Source organism: Eschrichtius robustus, chromosome 2 (genome assembly GCF_028021215.1).
Source record: "Eschrichtius robustus isolate mEscRob2 chromosome 2, mEscRob2.pri, whole genome shotgun sequence".
In the NCBI taxonomy this organism is placed as follows: domain Eukaryota; kingdom Metazoa; phylum Chordata; class Mammalia; order Artiodactyla; family Eschrichtiidae; genus Eschrichtius; species Eschrichtius robustus.
In genome coordinates this window covers 27,760,673-27,782,741 of record NC_090825.1, presented here as the reverse complement: position 1 = coordinate 27,782,741, position 22,069 = coordinate 27,760,673, and the positions used below count along the sequence as shown (strand labels likewise).

At 41.7% G+C, this 22,069-nt stretch overlaps 1 protein-coding gene across 2 annotated transcripts in view; it reads left to right on the top strand.

The window, feature by feature from the left end:
• The window catches only part of ADAMTS12 (ADAM metallopeptidase with thrombospondin type 1 motif 12), a 372,760-nt gene that overhangs the window by 281,607 nt on the left and 69,084 nt on the right, over window positions 1–22,069 (top strand). For both annotated transcript variants that reach the window (XM_068535210.1, XM_068535209.1), the window contains exons 17-18: window positions 5,488–5,614; window positions 13,372–13,582. In XM_068535210.1, the coding sequence (XP_068391311.1) occupies window positions 5,488–5,614; window positions 13,372–13,582 (338 nt within the window). The remainder of the gene's footprint in view (window positions 1–5,487; window positions 5,615–13,371; window positions 13,583–22,069) is intronic.

Here is a 22,069-nt window from a genome sequence, read left to right as displayed (position 1 = left end):
TTAGGGAAGTTTTCAACTATGATCTCTTCACATATTTTCTCAGTCCCTTTCTTTTTCTCTTCTTCTTCTGGGACCCCTATAATTCAAATGTTAGTGTGTTTAATGTTGTCCCAGAGGTCTCAAAGACTGTCCTCAATTCTTTTTATTCTTTTTTCTTTATTCTGCTCTGCAGTAGTTATTTCCACTATTTTATCTTCCAGGTCACTTATCCGTTCTTCTGCCTCAGTTATTCTGCTCTTGATTTCTTCTAGAGAATTTTTAATTTCATTTATTGTATTGTTCATCACTGTTTGTTTGCTCTTTAGTTTTTCTGGGTCCTTGTTAAGCATTTCTTGTATTTTCTCCATTCTATTTCCAAGATTTTGGATCATCTTTACTATCATTATTCTGAATTCTTTTTCAGGTAGTCTGCCTATTTCCTCTTCTTTTGTTTGGTCTGGTGGGTTTTTACCTTGCTTCTTCATCTGCTGTGTGTTTCTCTGTCTTCTCATTTTGCCTAACTTACTGTGTTTGGGGTCTCCTTTTCACAGGCTACATGTTCATACTTCCCATTGTTTTTGGTGTCTGCCCCTAGTGGCAAAGGTTGATTCAGTGGGTTGTGTAGGCTTCCCGGTGGAGGGGACTAGTGCCTGTGTTCTGGTGGATGAGGCTGGATCTTGTGTTTCTGGGGGGCAGGACTGCATCTGTTGGTGTGTTTTAGGGTGTCTGTGACCATATTATGATTTTAGGCAGCCTCTCTGCTAATGGGTGGGGTTGTGTTCCTGTCTTGCTAGTTGTTTGGCATAGGGTGTCTAGCACTGTAGCTTGCTTGTTGTTGAGTGGAACTAGGTCTTAGCACTGAGATGGAGATCTCTGGGAGAGCTTTCGCCATTTGATACTGTGTGGAGCTGGGAGGTCTCTGGCGGACCAGTGTCCTGAACTTGGCTCTGCCACCTCAGAGGAACAGGCCTGACACCAGGCCGGAGCACCAAGACCCTGTTAGCCACGCGGCAGATGAGTGGTTTATTACCGAGGATTTTAAAGCACAGGTACCAACAGCCAGATGAAGAGATTCATAGCGTTAGGTTGAGAACAAAGAAACTTCAATCCTCTTGGAGTTTGGAGCCCAGCACGGTGGCACGTGGAGGCATTCTGCTTCACCAACCTGGAAGCTCTCTGAAACCCCTCCTTTTGGATTTTCATGGTGGCTTCACTACACAGGCATGGTTGATTAAATTCTTAGGCATTGGTGATTAATTCCTGAAGATAATTTTTAAAAAGTAAAAGGTCTTAACTGATCTCTCACTGCTAGTATCTAATAAGATTTACCAAATATTTACAGGTGCACGGTGACACTCTCATTGCTCTGTGGAGAAAGCAACTCAGAATCCTCTATAAATAACATTTTGAATTTGATTGTCATGTATTTTAGAATGTGATTGATTTCCACTTAATGCCTTTTCAAGTAAGTACTTCTAGATAAGCAGCTAACTTAGTTCTGGGCCAATATAGTGATCGGCATCCTTAATTAACTAGAATTTCTTTGGGGGCTATGTTCAATGTGTAAGAGAAAGGGACCAAAGGCAAAGCCAGATTAAAAGCCAATATCGTTTGTCTTTCTTGAATTCCAGGGAAATTTCAAGGTCATACAGACTCAGCCTTAAGCTCTTCTACTTTCTGCATTTGCAGTGTTACATCATGATTACTGCTCTTAATAGGATGACCTCATTCTAACCCCCTCCACAAGAGGTATTACAATATCCTATGTCAGAGAAACATTCTGTTATTCCAGCAGTTGGTTTACAGAGTTAATTAATGACTATGTCACTCAAGATTGATGGTTTGATTTTTTTTACTGCAAAGGAGACCTTATCAGTCAGGGTGCCCTGCACACCCAAACGGAATACCTTGACTTCTTTCAAAGGTGTGGGTAGGACTTAGGGAAACCAAGAAAGATGATTCATTACCTCTGCCCATCAATAGTAGAGGATTGGGGGAACAAGGCTACCATCCTAGGCCTGAAGAAGTAAAAGAAGGAGCAGTTATCCTAAGAGACAGCGCCTCCATTCCCCGAATCCAACTGGAAGCCACAGCAATCTATAGCATCAGCTTCCCAGGGTTCCAAGCAGCTGCAGAAGGGATCTGGAGTGGAAACAGAAAAAGTGTAACACAGGAGAGGATGAAATGAAAAGTCAATAAAATCAGTAGTGGCTAGTATCCTAGCAAGCCAAGCTGGATGGTAGCTCTGGGTCTTGACTTGAGAAAGGAAGAAAGCTAGCATTTACTGAGTACTGTTCCACTTACTACTGCTACATAACATATCAACCTAAATTTAGTATAGTAACACAACCATCATTTTACTATGCTCCTGGTCAGAAATTTAGACAGGATGCAGTGGAGATGGTGTGTCTTAGCTTCGCAGTGTTTGGCACCTCACCTAGGAAGACCTAGATGGCTAAGAACGACTCAGATGCCTGGGAGCTGGAGTCATCTGTAGGCTTCTGTGCTCAGATGACTGACCTGGGCTGGATGGCTCATCGGGGACTGTCAACTGGAGCACCTACACCTGGCCTCTCCAAGGGTGTAGGCTTCTTACCCCATGGCCACGGAGGCTCCTGAGAGTGACAGATCCAAAATAATCGGATAGAAGCTGCATGGTCTTTTATGACCTAGCCTCTGAACTCACACAACTTCATTTCTGCATTCAGTCCCAGGCCAGGGTAACTAGACTCTGTGTCGTGATGGAGTGATATCATGGTCACGTTGTAGAAGAACATGCCAGATGAGAGATTATTGTTGCAGCCATCTTTGGAAAATACAACTTGTCATATTCCCATTTACTAAGGCAATAGGAACTAATAATTTTGAAACTTTCTGACAACAGTTGCAACAAACTATTTTCCAAGTTAATGGTAAAATTACATTAACCAGAATCCTCTTATTAGCCAATGTTTTCAATGATTAAACTTTATCTTCCTGTCATGGATTATAGATTTTTAAATGTGGAAGACACTCCCAGAAATCAACTAACTCAGCATCCTGCCCTTAAACAGTCTGAATGTCATTATTCTCATTTTCCTGCAGTTATCCAAGTGATGGGTAGAAGGAAAAGTAGAGACTAGAACCCAGGACCCTTGGATTTTATTTATTTGTTTTATTTATTTAACCAGAATTTGATAAGGAATGAAATTATAGATTAAATTTTACCAAATGAACACACAAGCATCAAAGTAGAGGCAGAAGCACCTGGCCAGGTATTGTGTTCCTATAACATGGGAGAAATCAAGCTTCTGAGCTGGAGCCCCTCATTGGAGGGCTTGGGCTTAGCTTCGTATCTGTCAAGTGAGAACTCGAGAGCTAGAAGAATAGAAGATTAGTGGTCACCACGACTGTTAATTCCAACAGAAAAACCCTGACACGTTGTTATTAATTTTCCTCCATGCACTTGGCAGTATCTGCCTGGCTCGTCCATCTGTTCATCTGGCTGCTGGTCCAGCAGATTGGCCCATGAAATGTTATTAACTTCCTGGCGGAGACTTTTTATAATGTTCTGTGCCCTCCTACTACTTCTGGAGTCAAGCCCTGAGCGTGCTTATCTTTGCTATTCATGCGCAGAAACAAGGCTTTTTGGGGATGTTTCCAACCTCTGAGAGTCACCTGACAGTTGCCTTTTATTTTTGACATCAAGAATTTGCCAAAGTACCCAAAGTTTTAAAGAAACTTCTAAAAGCTAAACTTTTTCTTTTTTCTCTTCTATGATGGCAGATACATGTCAGCTTTCCTGGCTTCAACCATTTCGGTCTCCACTCCACTCATATTGTCTAAGACTTGGTGTTCATGTCTTTCCAGACAATGACTCACTCATTGTGCCATGAAAGTTTCTTTCATAATGTTGCTTCCAGCTGTTCGTAGTGCTTTATTTATATGACAAAAGAAAAAGAACACGTAGTCTATCAGTTGAGAAAGCCTGAGTGGTTGAAAGGTTACCTATCTCTTTAAAAGAATAAAATAGCACTGATTTAACAATAAAATATCGTTGATTCATTTTAAAGGCTTCACTTACTGTTCTGCAACTCCCTCTGACATTTTTAAATGGCGAGATGCAATCTCTGGCATCTGAGTATGTGAGCCAGCCCGGGAGACTGGAGGAGTCCACGTGAGGGAGTGTGAGGTGGTAGGTGGTAGGGGAGCTGCCCCAGTTCGGGTCCCACCAGCCTTGTGGTTGTGGGGAAGCCCCTCCAGGTCATTGGTGCTGAAGTGAGGAGGTGACTAGCTTATTGGTGCACTCGTGGCCTTTCCAATTCTGGGCTTCACCAGTGAGCCCACTCAAGGCCTGGATGCCCTGAGAGCTCAGGGTGCCCCCCTCCGTGCAGACTGATGGCACCATCCCCGGGGCCTCCGTCTTCAGTCTTCTCACCCAGCCTTTCACATTTCACATGGAAAAAAGCATTAGCCCTCTCGGGAGAGCTGATGACTCTCTTTCTCACTGCCCTTTACCTCTTAGTCCGTGAGGTTCTGGCCACTCCTCTGCGTTCTCTTGCTAATGATGTCCTACCTGCTAGCAAAGCCAGTGATCCTTTCTTTTCCCTTCTCAACCTATGTGACTTCACTGTGCCTCCGTTTCCTCCTCTGTCTAATAGCAGTAATGATAGTGTTGACTTCATTGAATTGTTGTGAGGTTTCAGTCATTATATATCATGATGGATAATAGGTACTACATTATACACACACACACATATATGTATATATATTTGTCTGGGACATATATAGGTAGTCACACACACATACACATACACATATACAATTTCAAATAGTGCCCTGGGCAAGGCAAGTACCACATGTGTTAACTATTGTTATATATCCAAAGTCAAATCCAGCCTACACATGTGCTTTGTTTGCCTGTGGACCTGGCCATTCCCGTGTGCTTCTCTTACTTACTTACTTACCAGCCCGATTTCAGAAAGCAGCAGTAGTATCAATTCCTGCTATCAAAACCCTCTACTTTAAAAAACATAACCTCTCAAACTTCACAACATTATTTTGAATTTTATTCCTGTCTTTCAGAGTTTATGAACTCCAACTAATATAAAGCGCCCAACTCCTCCATTCCTTCATTAAAATAATAATGTATGATTGTGTTATAACAACTGGTGATGGTATCTGCCTTCATTATATAAATCTCACCTTGCTTTTTTTTCAGGTTTTTTTTTTTTTTGGCATATGTATGTTAGTCTTGTCTCCAAAGCTAGATTGTAATCTTTATATTAGACTATATATTAATCTGCCTATATTATCCGTGGTCCTTCCTAAGCAAGATCTTTTCCACCCATTGCCTTCTGCAGCATGAGCAGAGAGAATAACAGGTCCCCATTCCTCATCCCTACGTTAAAACCAAATACTTTATGGACAGTCTTCCCATCAGCTGTAGGCATGACCAGGGGCCTCACCTGACACTGAGAATGTAGGCTCGGGATTTAATATATGTGAACCGTTCTTCCCGACCCGCAGGTATACGCCGCCAGACTGCCCATTGCGTGAAGAAGGGTCGCGGGATGGTGAAAGCTACGTTCTGTGACCCAGAAACACAACCCAATGGGAGACAGAAGAAGTGCCATGAAAAGGATTGTCCACCCAGGTAAGTGTCGGTAACAGCTGGAGATCTGTGTGTGCCTACAGTGGTGGCTGGTTTAACAGTAATCCAGGGCTCGGTGCTGCAAGAGGGCTGTGTGGCTTTGTTATTAGAATAAATACAGGAAAGCTGTCACAGGTTTCTGTGGCTATGCTGTTGGAAACTGTGACAAGCTGTGAAGGGGACATTTTCTCCCCAGAGAGCAGTATTTCTTACAAAGCTTGTGTGATCTGTGTTTAATTATTTGGTAAGACTTAAGTCCCAAAGCGCTGTTAAAGAGAATGGTATGTAAATCATCCAAAAATTCTTTAGCTAATTGGGCTTGGCTTTTCCAAGAGCATTTACCAACCAGTGCAACAGAAGCTTCCAGATTACATGCTGACATCTTCAGATCGCTGCCTGAAAGAGTGGACTTACAGACCAGGCTTTCTCCAACTCAGCACTGCTGCATTTGGGGCTGGATAATTCTTTCTTGTAGGGGGCTGTCCTGTGCATTGCAGAATGTTTAGCAACATCCCTGGCCTGCGTCTATTTAGATGTTTGTAGCATTCCATCTTCCCCATCCAGGTTGTGACAACCATAAATGTCTCCAAACATTGTTTGCTAAATGTCTCCTGGGGGCACAATCACCCTTGGTTGAGAACCAATGTTATACAGGTATTCACTTGCTCCTAATCGTATTGGTTCAAGATTGTAGAAGGTAGCTGGGATGTTATTATGAGGGGCTTTTGTTAGAAAGAGAGAGAAAGAGGGGTGGGGGAGAGGAAGAAAGAGAGAGAGAGAGAGAGAGAAAGAAAAGAGAGAGGAAAGGAAAGAATTAATTCTGGGGAGTGTCTTCATTCTCTCTTGTCCTTAAACAGGGATGTAGTTCGCTTGCAGATTCCATCAGGCATTCATTCCAGTCCCAAGAAGACATATTAAGAAGAGTTTAGTTTAACAGGAGGGAGCTAGTTGGCATAATCAATCTACCAAGTGACAGGCTGAATTCTAAAGAAGAGCTGGAAGAATGGGATAAATGCCAGAGAACTAGGTCAAAAAGAAGAGTCTAGACAAGTCAGTTAAGGCAAACAGTGTCAGTCTCTCGAACGCGAGGTCCCAGAGGCCAGGGAGTTCTCATCTCAGTCAGGTTGATTCTCTATCCAGTTCTGTGGTTTCTTCCAGGTACACAGGGGGCTGTGAGGTCCAGAGCTGGACCCACCTCCACTGAGGCAGGACAGGGGTGCTGCTGTCCCCTCACCTCGCTGCCGCTCTTCCCTGTAACTCTCTTGCTGGGAAGAACTAGGGACTTGAGCATGGGATTTGGCCCCTCTAGGTTGTGTATGTAATCGCAGTTTCTATAAATCCTTCTTAGGGAAGAAGGAGCCAGGAAAGAGGAACGTTTCTTATCGCTAGCCTTATCTAATCAAATTAGCAGATCAAGCCTGAATTTACCCAGTTCAGACCTCAGGCTAAAGCCACAGCCTTCAGAGAGGGATATTAATGATCCCAATAGTGGTGTTGTGTTTTTTTTAACTTTGTAATTAATTTATTTTTATTATTATTATTATTTTTTAGTTTTGGCTGCGTTGGGTCTTCATTGCTGTGCGTGGGCTTTCTCTACTTGCGGTGAGCCAGGGCTACTCTTCGTTGCAGTGCGCAGGCTTCTCATTGCAGTGGCTTCCCTTGCTGCAGAGCACGGGCTCTAGGCAAGTGGGCTTCAGTAGTTGTGGCACGTGGGCTCAGTAGTTGTGGCTCGTGGGCTTCAGAGCACAGGCTTAGTAGTTGTGGCACACGGGCTTAGTTGCTCTGTGGCATGTGGGATCTTCCTGGACTAGGGATTGAACCCGTGTCCCCTGCATTGGCAGGCAGATTCTCAACCACTGGACCACCAAGGAAGTCCCCCAGTAGTGGTTTTCTTAAACTGGAAAGTAAAATGTATGCCCTTGTTTTTTTTTTTTATACTGAATGTGATACACACACCACACACACACAAAATTACATGCATACATACATACATTTATGTTTAAAATTTATGGTACCTGTACTTGACCCCAGCTAGCTAATTTTATTGAAATTTCATTTTTAATATTTATTTGTCCTAGTATTGTATATGTGTTCTTTTCCCTGAATCTGTATTTATTTAATGCATCTGGACTAAATCTTTATCAAAATAACAACTGGCAAATTCACCTATGGTGCTTCTCTTATGCAGTCCATTTTTGTTGAAATAGATAAGGCTCTCTAACTTAGTTAGAGATATTTGACTCCTGAAAATGTTAAGTAAATACAGCACATAACAGGTACAATTTCTGAAAATGCATTCTGAAGTAGCATATGATAAGCTAAATAGAATGCCATGAAATATTCCAACATAATGGTTAATTTACAAAAGTCCTTCTTATTTATGATTGCATTTCAGCTTCCCAAAAGATTCATGATAAAGTCAGGGAGTAGAGGTGGTTAGTATTCCCAGGTGGTAGAGAGGTAACTAACAATTTTTAAGAACCCACTATTTTTACTTTTTTCTTTTGCTTTATTTATTTACTTTTTTATTGATGAACCTACATTGACATATCATAATTACCCAAAGTCTATAGTTTACCATAGGGTTCTCACTGTTGGTGTTGTACATTCTATGGGTTTTGACAAATATATAATGACATGTACCCATCATTATGTTATCATACAGAGTATTTTCACTACCTAAAAATCCTCTGTGCTTTGCCTGTTCATCTCTACTTCCCTCCTTTGGCAACCACTGATCTTTTTACTGTCTCCATAGTTTTGCCTTTTCCAGAATGCCATATAGTGGGAATCATACAGTACATAACCTTTCAAATTGTCTTCTTTCACTGAGTAATATGCATTTAAGGTTTCACCGTGTCTTTTGATGGCTTGATAGCTCATTGCTTTTTAGTGTGAATAATATTCCATTGTCTGGATTGAGTATCCATTCACTTTCTGAAGGACATCTTGGTTGCTTCCAAGCTTTGGCAGTTATGAGTAAAGCTACTGTAAACATCCATATGCAGGTTTTTGTGTGAACAAAAAGTTTTCAGCTCCTTTGGGTAAATACCAAGGAGCGTAATTTCTGGATTGAGAACCCATTCTGTTTCAAGCCCTTTGCATATTACCAAACAATTTATTCATGTTAGCAATCCTGATTGGTAGATACTTTTATGTCATTGTACAGATGAGGACACTAAAGTCTTCACAAAAATTTTCCCAAGTCACTTAGCAATAAGTAGTAGAGTCTAGATTTGAACCTAGATTGGTCTACTGAGAATTCTATGCTGGTGCTAGTACACCATGTTGCTGCCCAGGATCTCAGGATGAACAGCTTTTGGTAAAATCAGATTCCCAAAATTTACAATATTTCTCACACATTAAAACACAATGAAAATGTTATAAACAAGCAGAAAGTTCTAACTTCAAAGCTAAATCATGCCTGCAAACTCACAAGGGGATTAAAGAAAGGAAATTAAGTTAATTTGCTTTTTTAAAGAATAAATAATAAATGTCGATGACTGTGTTAATATTATTTGTTTTTGAAAGCTTAGTCCAGTAGTTTCCTTGGATATGAATTTCAAGTTGCAATATCTTCCTCTATCACCTAATTTTCATGCTATCTGAGAAGTTCATACCCATCATTCAGAGCTGTCATTTCCCCCTCCTAAAATGATTTCATGTGCAAGATTTAATCTTTTATTTCTGGTTTATTGTCCTTCAGTAATAATTTGTCTCTACATCCAATTTGGACATTCTGTGCTCTTTCCCAAATGGGTACTTAAGACAGATTTTAAAGATTTAATGAAAGCTTCTGGTAATCTAAACATAAGAAATATGTGTTGGGAACTTCCCTGGTGGTGCAGTGGTTAAGAATCCGCCTGCCAGTGCAGGGCACACAGGTTCCATCCCTGGTCCAGGAAGATCCCACATGCCGCGGAGCAGCTAAGCCCATGAGCCACAACTACTGAGCCCATGTGCCACAACTACTGAAGCCTGCACTCCCTAGAGCCCGCACGCCACAACTAGTGGGGTCCGCGTGCCGCAACTACCAAGCCCGCGTGCTGCAACTACTGAAGCCTGCGCGCCTAGAGCCCAGGCTCCGCAATAAGAGAAGCCATGGCAATGAGAAGCCCACGCACCGCAGCGAAGAGTAGCCCCTGCTCCCTGCAACTAGAGAAAGCCCACACACAGCAGCAAAGACCCAACGTAGCCAAAAAATTAAAATTAAAAAATTTAAAAAAGTATATACATATATTATATATAAAGAAATATGTGTTATATGGTCAATGGCTTTCAGAATGAAAGTCTTGTGCAGCACACTCCAGGATGGAATAGCCTGTCAAGAAAGAAATTCTTTGGTATTGAAAGTGTATCTGACTCCAGAAAGAGGTCATTTGAGTCTCTTCTTTATATGGACCTCTCTCTGAACTTTGGTTTACAGCAAAGTAAAGCTCTGCTAGCCTACAGCTGTGATGGTGCCCAGCATATCCAAATGCTCCATAAACTCTCCAACTCCATAAACTATTTCCACCCTGGCAGCTGCATGTAGGTTTCAATGCCAAAAGAATGGCTCATGATTTAAATCCAGGTTTCCCAGCCTCAACACTAGAGCCACTCTGGGCTGGATAATTCTTTGCCGTGGGGGGTGTCCTGTGCATTGTAGGATACTTTGCAGCATCCCTGTTCTCTGCCCACTAGATGCCAAGAGCACACCTCCACCCTCTTCTGTGACAACCAAAAGTGTCTTCAGACATTCCCAACTGTCCCCTGGGGAGGTGGCTGTGGGAATCTCCATTGGTTGAGAACCACCAATCTAAATGAAAGGAATGGGGTCACTGAGACTGGGAAGTGTCCATGAAAGGTGGGAGAGGAATGAGCATGGTGTGCACGGGAGACAGCAAGCAAGCTAGAGAAAATTAGGTGGAATGAACAGGATACGGTGAGAATGTGGATACACTGTGTATAAAGATCAAGGAAGCAATAGTGCCTATATTGTAATAAAGATTGTTATGTTGGAATGTGGAATGCCAATTGAATTGGATTTTGGGATGTACGTAAATGCTATTAGGGAAAAGATTAGTACAAAGATAGTAATTATAAAAATTGATATTTTTAAGGAAATTACTATTCTGAGCAAGAGTTTAACAAATTCAGATTAGGACTTTCAGTTTTCTGAGTAATGAGGGTTAGAAAGAGTTAATTTTTGTAACTTATTGGTTTATTGGTAGTCAGAGCTTCCTGAGCAAGCACTGGTATGGGTGTGGGTAGAAGATACAGATCTTTGTACTTGATTTCCAAACTATAGTAAACTTTTCCGGGGTAACTACAGGTTCTTTGAGGGTCTCGAAACACACACACACACAGACACACTTCTGTTTTATACATAATTCATACTAAAACCACAGTGTCCATTTTTTTTGGTAGGAAAATTTAAAGATAAACAATCAAATCCATTTATTTGGTATCATAACACCAGTGGTTTCTAATCCTGACTTCATATGAAAGTCATCGAAGAACTCTTAAAAAACACTGATACCTTGGCCCTATGCCCAAGAGATTCTGGCCATCCAATATAGCAATGGGGCCTGAACACTGATAACTTTTTTAAAGCTCTCCAGGTGATGATACAGTGAGAATCACTGATAGAGACCCAGTCCTTAGGACTTTTACAAAGTAACTGGAATGATAAGATTGACTAATTGTAGGGACTAACAAAAAACCCAAGACAATGCATGATCAATTATCCAATTGTACGTTAGGTTTGACAGGTGTCATGGACTTCTTGGCAAGAGAAAAATCAATGGCAAAAATGGAAAAAGTCATATTAAGTTGTTGTTGATTCTATGCTGATGAAACCAGAAAGGTTGTCTTATTGGGGGTGAATAAATGGGTGCGCTTGGCCTTTTGTCCTGCTGAGTTCTTTGTGTGTTATATTGTCCTTCTCACCAGTCACTCAGAGCATGTAAACAGTCTTCTGTTATAAATCTCCTAGAAGAGGTGTGATTATGGCAGACACTGAAAACAATGAGATGGACAACAGAGAACAATTTGGCAATAGCTCCTGAGTCCTGGGCCTGGAAGACGTTTGCAGGGAAATAAAGAATATGGGTTTCACTTTAAACTAGGGACAAACATATGCAAGATGTCCCCAGGAGACTGTGGAGGAAATTTCAGAAAGAGAAACAAGGAAGTCTGTTATCACTTTGCAGTGACATAGCAGAAAGCCTTGTATGTAGCAAGTAACTAGATAAATTAGACTTTCAGTCAGCTCACATTAAGTCCCTTCCAGAATGGCATTTGATCTATTCGATAGTGTGTCTGGCCTCCCTTAGAAATGTCAGAGGTAGGACAGAGTAATTAGAATAAGAGAGTGGGCATTTATTTGGTGTCATATCATATGGTTCCAATATTAGCTCTTTGTCCACACCAGATGGCCAGATGTTAAACACCAAAGAATAAATAAGTAATCTTACTCATTAACTGAAGATTATAATAGACTTGAGGAAGAGCTTTCTTCTAATATTTTTAACCAGAGATTAAAAGTATAAGAATCAAAGAAGTTCTACCTAAATAAATCCAATATTTTGTAAACAGAAGTAATAGTACAAAGTTTAATCGTCTTCAAAATTCAATACCATCTCAAGGTCAGAAGGTTTCCTTAAAATCAGGAATGAAGGAATTCACATGCTGTACTGTTTTCCCATGAAAAACAAATATTCCATTTTATTCCTGCATAGAGGGATGGATAAGCAGACCATACGTCTGTAGCAACGGTGGACCCAAACCACACTGGGTCAAGACACCTGTTCTGTATTTTGTGTTGAGGAAGATTTGCACAATGATGGGGAAGGAAGAAAAGAGGGGGCTCTGAAGGGGGCTCCTCGCCACTTTCAAAAGCAACTTCTGTGAAACCACTGGGCCCACGTCCTAGAATCTTGAGCCAATCTTCCATGATAACAGGTAGAAAAAGAGCACACATCTTCATTTTTCCGTAGAGAATCCAGACTATTAATTTAGCCAACAGTTTCAACTATTCAACTTATCAAGAACAGCTGACAAAAAACGAAATTATTTCATAAGTTTCTTGTTTTTCTACTCCTTTCTTATTAAAGGGACCAGTGAGAATATTAACAGGTAGACTGAAGGAGATGGGGGAGGGGTGGCCATGAAGGCCATGCCCCTGATTGATCATCTCCTAAATAATTGAAAATTAGTAAGCGTTTAAGTACCTGCTTCACATTGAAATAGAAACAGGAGACTTAGATTCTGATTGGATTCTTTTAGTCAAAAGCAGAAGTCCAAAGAACAATAATTACAAACGGTTGGGTTCGTATTATGTCAGGCTCTGTCCTATGCACTGTACATAAACTGCTGTTTCATTTCATCCACATCACTCATCTAAAGTCAGTGTCGTTACATCCGTTTAACAGATGTGGAGAGTAAGGCCTACACTTTCCTGAGGTTGCACGACAGAAAAGTGGACCTCAGTTTTCTTGACCGAAAAGAGAGGGATTTTTTTCTTTTTCCTTTTTTCCATTTACAGACATCACTACTTAGCATCTACTTATGCCAAGTAGTCTGCTGGCTTCCGGAGCTGTGATTGGACGATCTAGCCGTGGCCCTGTCGGCAGAGCTCCCTCTGCTGGGCTGGAGCATCTTCAGGGACCTCCCAGTTCTGTAATCAGAGCGTCTGCTCCCAGTTTCTTGCCAGTGGCTGAACTGAATGTGTGTCTCCTCCGGGCGATCTTCTCTGACGTGTCCCTGTGTGTCTGCAGGTGGTGGGCAGGGGAGTGGGAAGCATGTTCGGCGACATGTGGGCCCCGCGGAGAGAAGAAGCGAACAGTGCTGTGCATCCGGACCGTGGGCTCTGACGAACAGGCGCTCCCGGCGCGCGACTGCCGGCACCTGCTGAAGCCCGAGACCCTCACCTCCTGCAGCAGAGACATCTCGTGTCCATCGGACTGGACGGTGGGCAACTGGAGTGAGGTGAGCTCGGGGGCCAAAAGGAAGGCCGGCGTTACTCATGCTTCGTCAGCCCCCCACCCAGTCCTCTTCACTAACTAATCCAAAGTGACCCGGGGTAGAAGTGCACAATGGCCAGCGTTTATAACCTCTGGCCTACTTCCTGCGTTTCCCACCTCCCAGTATCCTATCGTGCTTGTTTTCCGTTCTCACAGGATCTTCCTCTCGCCTGCCCAGTGGTCAAATACCCGCCAGGGATGAGCTGGATCTTGCCCGCTCAGACTCACGACAGATAACTGAAAAATCCTCAGGATTTTTGCTGGCCCATTATTAAGCCATTGGCAGCAAATCAGGGCTCCCCCACCTACCCCAAGAGTTGGTTTGTCAAACATTTACTGGTAGCTAGGCTTCATACTAAAAAACCAAAGGCGGGTCACTCTACTTGGCATGATAGACAGTAAGTTTACTTGCCACTTGGAGAAGCCCCTCACATCATCCATCTGTTCAATCCTGATCAAGGTTTAGGACATGTAATAGTATTAGCCACATAAATTCAAATAGTGTTGCATTTCCCCAAGATTAATCTGATCTAATTCTCTGCATATAATTAGAAATTCATGGGCTAGGAGGTCATGAAAGACTCCCAGGCTTTAATTTTCTTTGGGTCACCATGGGACCCAGAACTATCAGGCCTTGTGCTCCCAGAGTCTGTAGTAGAAGTAGACCTCTGCCTTCTCCAAGGGTGCCGGAGTCTCCAGGGGCCTTGCTCTGCTTCCCTATGCGTATTTCCGTCAGTTACCTAAGGAATGACTAGAAAATAAATGATTTTGTAAAACCAACAGGTCAGAATTGATCGATGGATGCTGACTTCTTATGAGCTTCCTTGGGAAGCCACATGGTTTCCACAATAATGCTACCATTGACCAGAGTCTTAGGAATTCCTCTCAGACTCACCTTCAGAGAAATGGAGAATATTTGATTCAGGAGAATGCCACAGAAAGTTGATTAGAATTAAGTCTGATCGACAAAGGAGTAATCTGATCCATTTGGATAAGACCTTTGTGTTTAAAGTGCTACTTGATTATAAATAAATGCAATTGCTTTTTATAGCTTATCTAAAGAAGAATTCAAAATTTTGTATAAGCAGAGGTTCCATTTCTGAAGATAACTATTTGAAAGCAGAAAACACTCATTTGAATACAGCCATTTTGATAACCTTATTTCCAAAACTATTTCATTAGCTCATAGTCACAGTTTAGGTTTATTTAGTTTCTAATTCTGTACAGAATATTCTCTGGAGCACCTGGGTGAAAATAAAAAAGATATAGTCCCTTTATTGTAAGAACTTATCAAATGGGAGAGCTAGGACCCCAAGAAAGAAAAGACAAAGGTATACATGTAAAGAAAACATACCTGCAGCCTAATACAGGCGTGTTACTGATGCGTGTGCACACATCAGTAATAGGCCAGAATGTCCCCTCTGCTGTTCCTGGAAGGTACAGTCACAGCCTGTGGCTGGCCTGACCTGTTAGTCCACTGCCAACCTCGATTGCCGTAAATTACAGTGTTGTCAAAATAAGGCTGAATGGGGTATTGTGACTGGTCCATTAAATCTGTTTACCAAAAGTGCGTTGGCTGCATCCAAAGCAGTTAATAATTCTTGTCATGTAGAATTTACTAATTGCCAGAATCTACACGTATTTTCAAAGGACTGCAATTACATATTTGGCTGAGGAATTCTTTTCATTGTGTTTGTGTTTCTGGGGAGCAAAATGATGTGCCTAACTGGAGAACAGGGGCCTGAAAAGTTGGCACGATCTGACAAGTATGCAAGTCTGTTGTTCCAAATAGAGGCCACTGCATAGTATAGTGACAGCAGACATGGAATACAGTTTCCAGCGTCCACAGAGAGGCTGGGCCGCTGCCTTCATTCAAGAGATGTTGTCAGGAGAGGTGCTTTTAGTTAAATCAGCATCAAAATATTCATTGAATGGGTCTTCCTTTCTCCCCTTTGCTGTCTTGCCAATGTCTGTACACATTAGCCCTCTAATGAGCTTTGCTGAAATACGCTGAATGTCTTTGACATTCTATGCTGGGATACTTTTTTAAGAGATGATACAGTAGTGATTCTTGCTACACATAGTATTTATGGTCTGGATTTTGTCTTGAGATCAACATTAATTGATGAAAAGTAGTGTTCCAGCAATACCTGATCACTTGGTCTGTACTGGGCCATTTGGGTCACTCTGGATGAGTCTAAAGCTATAATGTAACTGGGTCAAAAGACCCAAGAACTGTGAGGCTCCTAGAATCCTGTAGAATTGTCCTCCCTGGGCTGACCGAGGTGGAAAGCAGAAGAGGGAAATCCATGAGCTGCCCTTCCCTGTCAAGGTTTTCCAGCTCTGGCAAGCCCTAACTGAGCTAGTGTTAAACCTCTCCCAGCCTTTACTCATTTAGAAAGACGGAGGTATTGTAAGGTTTGATGATAATCCATGTGAGCCCTTCACATAGTGCCTAGCAAACAGTAAGCGTTCACTAAATAGAAACTTTATTATCAGGCAAGAAGACAAGGGTCTGTTTTCCACGCTACTCTAATTTTGCAAGTCTTGTCCAGTCAGTGGCACCCAAGTCCCCTGACAGAACTGATCAGTGGCCCCTGCATTTTCATCTAACTCCCTCCCTGAGCTCAGGGCCATTTTAGGCGGGGAGCGCTGTACGCACAGGGCTTAGAGCCTGCAAGTTTTTCATGAGCCTGCAAAAATGTTTGAGACCTGAGGGGGGTGACGGGGAAAGAAAACAACTAATGTATTGTTCCAGTAAAGCAAAGGACACTGCAAAATCAGAAATCAATATTAAATTACATATTAAAAGCAAAGATTTATCAAACATTTAGTATGTATATTAAGCACCTTTATAGGTATTAGCACAATATCTCACAATGGCCTGATTAGCCCCATTTTACGGGTGAAGGAACTGAGGCATTAGAGATATTTAGAAACTTGTCCAAGGTTGCACAGCCTCCAAGTGATGAAGCTAGGGTTTGAAGGCAGGCAACAGCGCTTTTACTCTGAACACTGTGGCATAAAGCATCTCAGAAGTCTGCAAAATGTAACAATTTGACAGCTCTCAGTATTCATAAAAAATGTATTACGTTTGGAAGCAATTTGTAGATCGGCTTTTCTCACTTTGCTGGAGTTCCAGACTATGCGTAATGATTGCTGAGAAATGAGAGCCACTCATAAATTAAATGAGCTGGCCTCACCAAATATTTATTTTCAAAAGCAAAAGAATAAAAAGCCTTTCAAATTGTTTTTACAGAAGGAGATTATATTTCACTTGAAACTAGAGATGCTTTTTAATATATTTGATGGGCTGTAGGGTGGAACCTCCGAAAGCAGACCTGCCCAGGGTCTGCAAAGATCTTTAATCCACCCTTTTTGTGCCTGACCAAAGCACACAATCAAACAAATGAACAAAGCAATTAATTTGCCCAGCTACTAAGAATGTATTAAGTGCAAAGCTGTTCACTCGGGTGTTGGCTTGCACAAGTGACCAGATAGATTAAATGTTTCACAAACAAGCTCTCCTGGCTCTTCAAACAGAAGGCACTGCAGCAAGTGCCAGTGGCTTATCTATAGCTAAATGAAAAATAGAACAAACAGGCAAACAAAATTCATGTGAAGGCCATAGGAGTTCCTGCAAACTGAAGGGAGACAGAGCATGGAAGGTGAGGAGACATCTCTGAGTCGCTTACCCTCAGTATTTCCTAGATTCATTCAAGGTCCAGGACACTCTTGTGAGGCTGGACACCTGATGCTTTAGCCTCGACCGCCTGCTCTTTTGGCATGGGACCTCTGCAAGTGCCAACGTCTCAGTCCTTCCCAGATGTCAGCAGCCCATGCTTTGCCAGGTTTCCTGGAAAACACATGTGAGCACCCTTGTCTGAAACAGCTACTCACAGAAAACCAATGTGGAGCCATGCTGATTCTCTGCATCATGTCTGATTTGTTTTTAATTATCTAGAATACTGTATTCATTTGCTAGGGCTGCCATAGCAAAGTACTACAAACTGGGTGTCTTAAACAATAGAAATGTATTGTCTCACCATTTTTGTAATGTTGACTGAAAATAATGCACAACCTGAAAGTCGAGAGTTATGTTTTATTTGGTGGACAAAACTGAGGCATTAAGCCTGGGACACAGCCTCTCAGATAGCTCTGAGGGACTGCTCCTAAGGGGTAAGGGACGAGCCAGGATATGTAGGGTTTTGTGGGTTTTTTTAAATTTTTATTGGAGTATAGTTGATTTACGATGTTGTACGAAACAGGAATAGAGTCACAGATGTAGAAAACAAACTTATGGTTACCAAGGGGGAAGGGGGGAGGGATAAATTGGGAGACTGGGACTGACATACATAGGGGTTTTTGTGACAAAGACCAGGTAGTTGGAACATCTAAAGATTACCATTAATTAAAGAAAACCAGATATCTCAAGTTAAGGAATTTAGCACTTTTCTATGTATGGGAAGATGCAGGAGTCTAGGCTCATTGAAAGCATGCCTTTGATGTGCACCTCAGCTATCTCCAGCCAGGATCCTATTCTTCCCCATCCTGAGTCCCCTCAGGGCTCACCATCGGCCGGCTGTAGTGGCTTGACAGCTGCAACATCCTTTGTTTACTGATATGGCAGGCAACATTTTTCATTCACAGCAACCAGAAGTCCAAGATCAAGGTGTGGGCAGAGCTTGCCCCTTCTGGGGGCTGTGAGGGAGAATCTTTTCCATGCTTTTCTCCTAACCCCGAGTGCTTTGCTCACAATCTTTGGTGTTTCTTGGCTTGTAGATGCATCACCTTCATCTCTGCTTTCATCTTCACGTGGCATTGTCTCTATATGTGTGTCTCTGTATCCAAATTTACCCTTTCCATGAGGACAATGGTCCGTTTGGATTAGGGCCCAACCTAGTGACCTCATTTTAACTTGATTACCTCTGTAAAGACCCCATCTCCAAATAAGACCACATTCTGACGTACGAGTGAAGAGGGTGAGCCAGAGTTAGAACTCTAGTATATCTTGTTTGGGGGGGACACAATTCAGCCAATAACAGGTACCTAAGGGTTTTAGCTTACTTTCAAAATGGTTTTAGTATGAGGTCCAATCATTCATTTATAAATTCCTGAGACTATGCATTAAATGTTTTTATGCCCAAAGCATTAGCTGTTTCCCTGCTCATCCCTTTAGCCCAAGCTCTCTGAGAAACCTCAACTGTGGTTTTGAATAAACTCTCTCTTAGCACTATAGCTCTGAGCCAACTGGGGGTCCCCCCCACTGCACAGTGCACCTCGGATGGATAGAGTTGACTAATTTAGCAGCAGACCTCTTTCTCAGTGGGCTCCCCCCAGAGACCTTAATCTAAGATTGATGGCAAATGAGGGCAAGATAACTCCCAGGGAGGACATAAACAGATTGACAAGCTATTTGCCTGGTACCAGGTTCAAAATTATAAGGTAAGGGTGTAAGATAATCCTAGCGGAAATTGGTTTTGAGAATCCTGAAACTACCAGTTGAGATGAGTTCTAAGTGTGGCTTTGTGTCCTGCATTTATCTCATCTGAAGGGTTTGACAGCTTCTAAGGAGATAAACACAGTTGGAAGATGTACTGGAAGAAGCATGGGCTGAAGGCACAACAACACTGCTTGTTTTGCTGTGACTATGAGAAAAGGCAACTGAGTTTTTAGGCCCAATATACTTGGTAGATAGTTAACACTGACCCTCCCACTGGGCACAATATGCCCCAATGTGAAGGAATGGCATCCATCCATTATTTGAAAGATTCCGTGTCTCCTGAGTAAGGAAAGCAGATGGGGATGAATGGTAGGTGGAAAACATATAAACTCTCCCAGACCCAGGTATCCATTCATGAAGTTTTGAATTGCCATTTTGGAATGGGGCAATAGTTACAGATCATCTGCTTTTTCAAGAGAAGCTAAAAACCTGGAGTTTTAATATGACATCTGCTCACTTTTAAATGTTGGCCACTAATTTGGTGTTTGTATTTTGTTTGTTTGCTTGTTTGTTTTGAGGTTGAGCAGACCAAAGAATACATGCCAATGGGCCACATGTAGCCCTTAGGCTACCACTTTGGCATTTCTGTTCTAGAATAATCTTCTGTTTTGAAAGATCAAAAGCTAATGTATTTTAATTAAGCAACCACCTAGATAGTGATTATTTACTCCTGCTTTATTCTTTTAGGCTGAACAAGTTCACAGTGAATAAGATTATTTAATACTTGTAATTTGTAAATTAAAAATAAAAAACTTATCCATCTATTAGTCCTAGGAAACCTGAATCTGAAAGAAAATCCAGCAATAAACCCATGGGATATATGGGCCTTTACAGGTGTCTTCTAGACTTGTGCCTACAACTGCTTTACTCAGACACCTGCTCACTTCACAGCATGCCCTAAGACAGGTCCGTGTGTCACTCTGTGGTTCACAAGGATAGTAGAAATTGGGGAACCCCATGCCCTTTGTTATTATTATTACTATTGTTATTATCAGCATCAATATTATAACACTGATAATAATAGCTTCCAATTCCTAATTTCTTCTATATATTATGTACTATGTTAAGGTTGTTTTCTTATATAATATTCACAGCAGCCTTGAAAGGTGAGTATTACTTTCAGTGTCTAGATGAGGAAGCTCTGAGGCTTAGTCCCTGCATCATGCATGGAGTTAATAATGGCATATTGAGGGCTTTAAGCTATTTCTTACAGGTTTTATAGCTCTTTTACTTCATAGTTCAACGTGGGGTGGAGGGCACACACCCATATATTTTTGGATTTTTAGAAATGCTTGTAAAGTTGTACAGTAAAGTCTGTGGGTATTAGGGGCATTGCAAATCAAAATAAACAAAAAAAAGGGAAAGAAAAGAAAAATCAAAGAGTTTCCTACTATGAGCTTTGTCTACTCTGACATTTCTTGGAAAGAAAACCCAAAGCAGAGTACAGCTGCAGCTTGAGAATAGTTGGCGTTAGCGCTAGCAAGGTCCTCATTTATGAATCACCTCTTGATCAGAGCCTACCTGAGGTTGCCATCGTGGAAATACGTTCAGACATACGTGGAGGATTATTTGGTTAGACTGATACATTTTTACAAAGTGGAGATCTGAAAACCCTAGGAGATGGGATCAGAATGTAACAAGGGGAGAAGTGACTCAGGATGACTAAAATGGATGGAGCATCAAGTGTCTCCATACACAAGAAGAGCAGAAATATTGTAGTAAACCAGGAAAATAAATACCCCCAGCCTGCCTTTCTCAGGGTCCAAAGTGAAGTGAGTCGTGGAAAGTACTGGAAGAAACCATTTCCTCACTGCTGGGCTCTGAGAGCTTTAGCTGGTAGTCTCCACTTGGTTGGAAGTAAGTGTGCATTTCTTGGTCCATGAAGCACTGTTCCCACCAAAGATTAATATTATTATACCAGAACTTGGAAGTTCAGTCTTAGAGCTGGGCATTTGAGTGTTTGTTGACATCTTAAACTCACAGTTTTATTGGTTGACCCCAAATCTGCAGTTGAACATTCCCTGAGCTGCACAGTCTTCTGTGCTCACGTGTCTCTCCTGCTTTTCAAAGATGGTGATTTCAACAGAGCTACCATACATCAGTGAGTGATTATGCTGAATGGGAACAAAATAAAGGGGGAAGTTATTTTCCAATACAGGGGAAATTGAAAACAGGACTTGAGAAGGCAAGAAATTCAAGCTGAAAAATGCATAAGTTCACAGGGAGAAGAATTTTCCCATTCTTGATTATTTTCCAAGTAGAACAGCCATGCAATAAATATGTAGTAAGTGATCATTGTATCCCAAGAACTATCCTGGAATTCAGTTATGGATAAGAAACAGTTTCTGCCTTTGGGTAAGTTTTCAGAAATCAAAAGTTTGGTTAAGTCAGTAAGTGAATTCAGTAGACAAACTGCTTTCCACTGTGCTGTGCTAGGGTTTTTTTTTTTTGGTCGGTGGGGAGGGGCATGGAATTAATCTAATTCTTACTCTGCCACTGACTTAGAGCCTTTCAAGCAGGTTCCTGGGTGTCAGCTTCCTCTCCTGTAAGAGATGGAATAATAATTCCAGCCTTGTAAATCTCACAGCCCTATAAATCTCACAGGGCTCATATTCACAGGGTATCACACAGAATAATGGCTGTGAAGCCCTTTGAAATCCGGGAAACATTATGTAGTCCCCATCTTCAAGAAACCTACTTTAGGGTCAGAGATGTAAGACAGATGAATGCGAAACAGTCAGCACAGACTCCTGGACAGTCCATGTTCAAGAACCAGTATTTGGTGGATAACTTAAAATGTCATTGGAAAGGAAGGCTAAAAATGGAGCAGTTTGGTAAAAATACGGATTTTTTTCAAAATATCAAGAAATTTAGTGTTATGTAGCAACTATGTGTGGTTTGCAGCTGCTAAGACTGATGACATAGTCTTTACCATGAATCCTGAGAAAT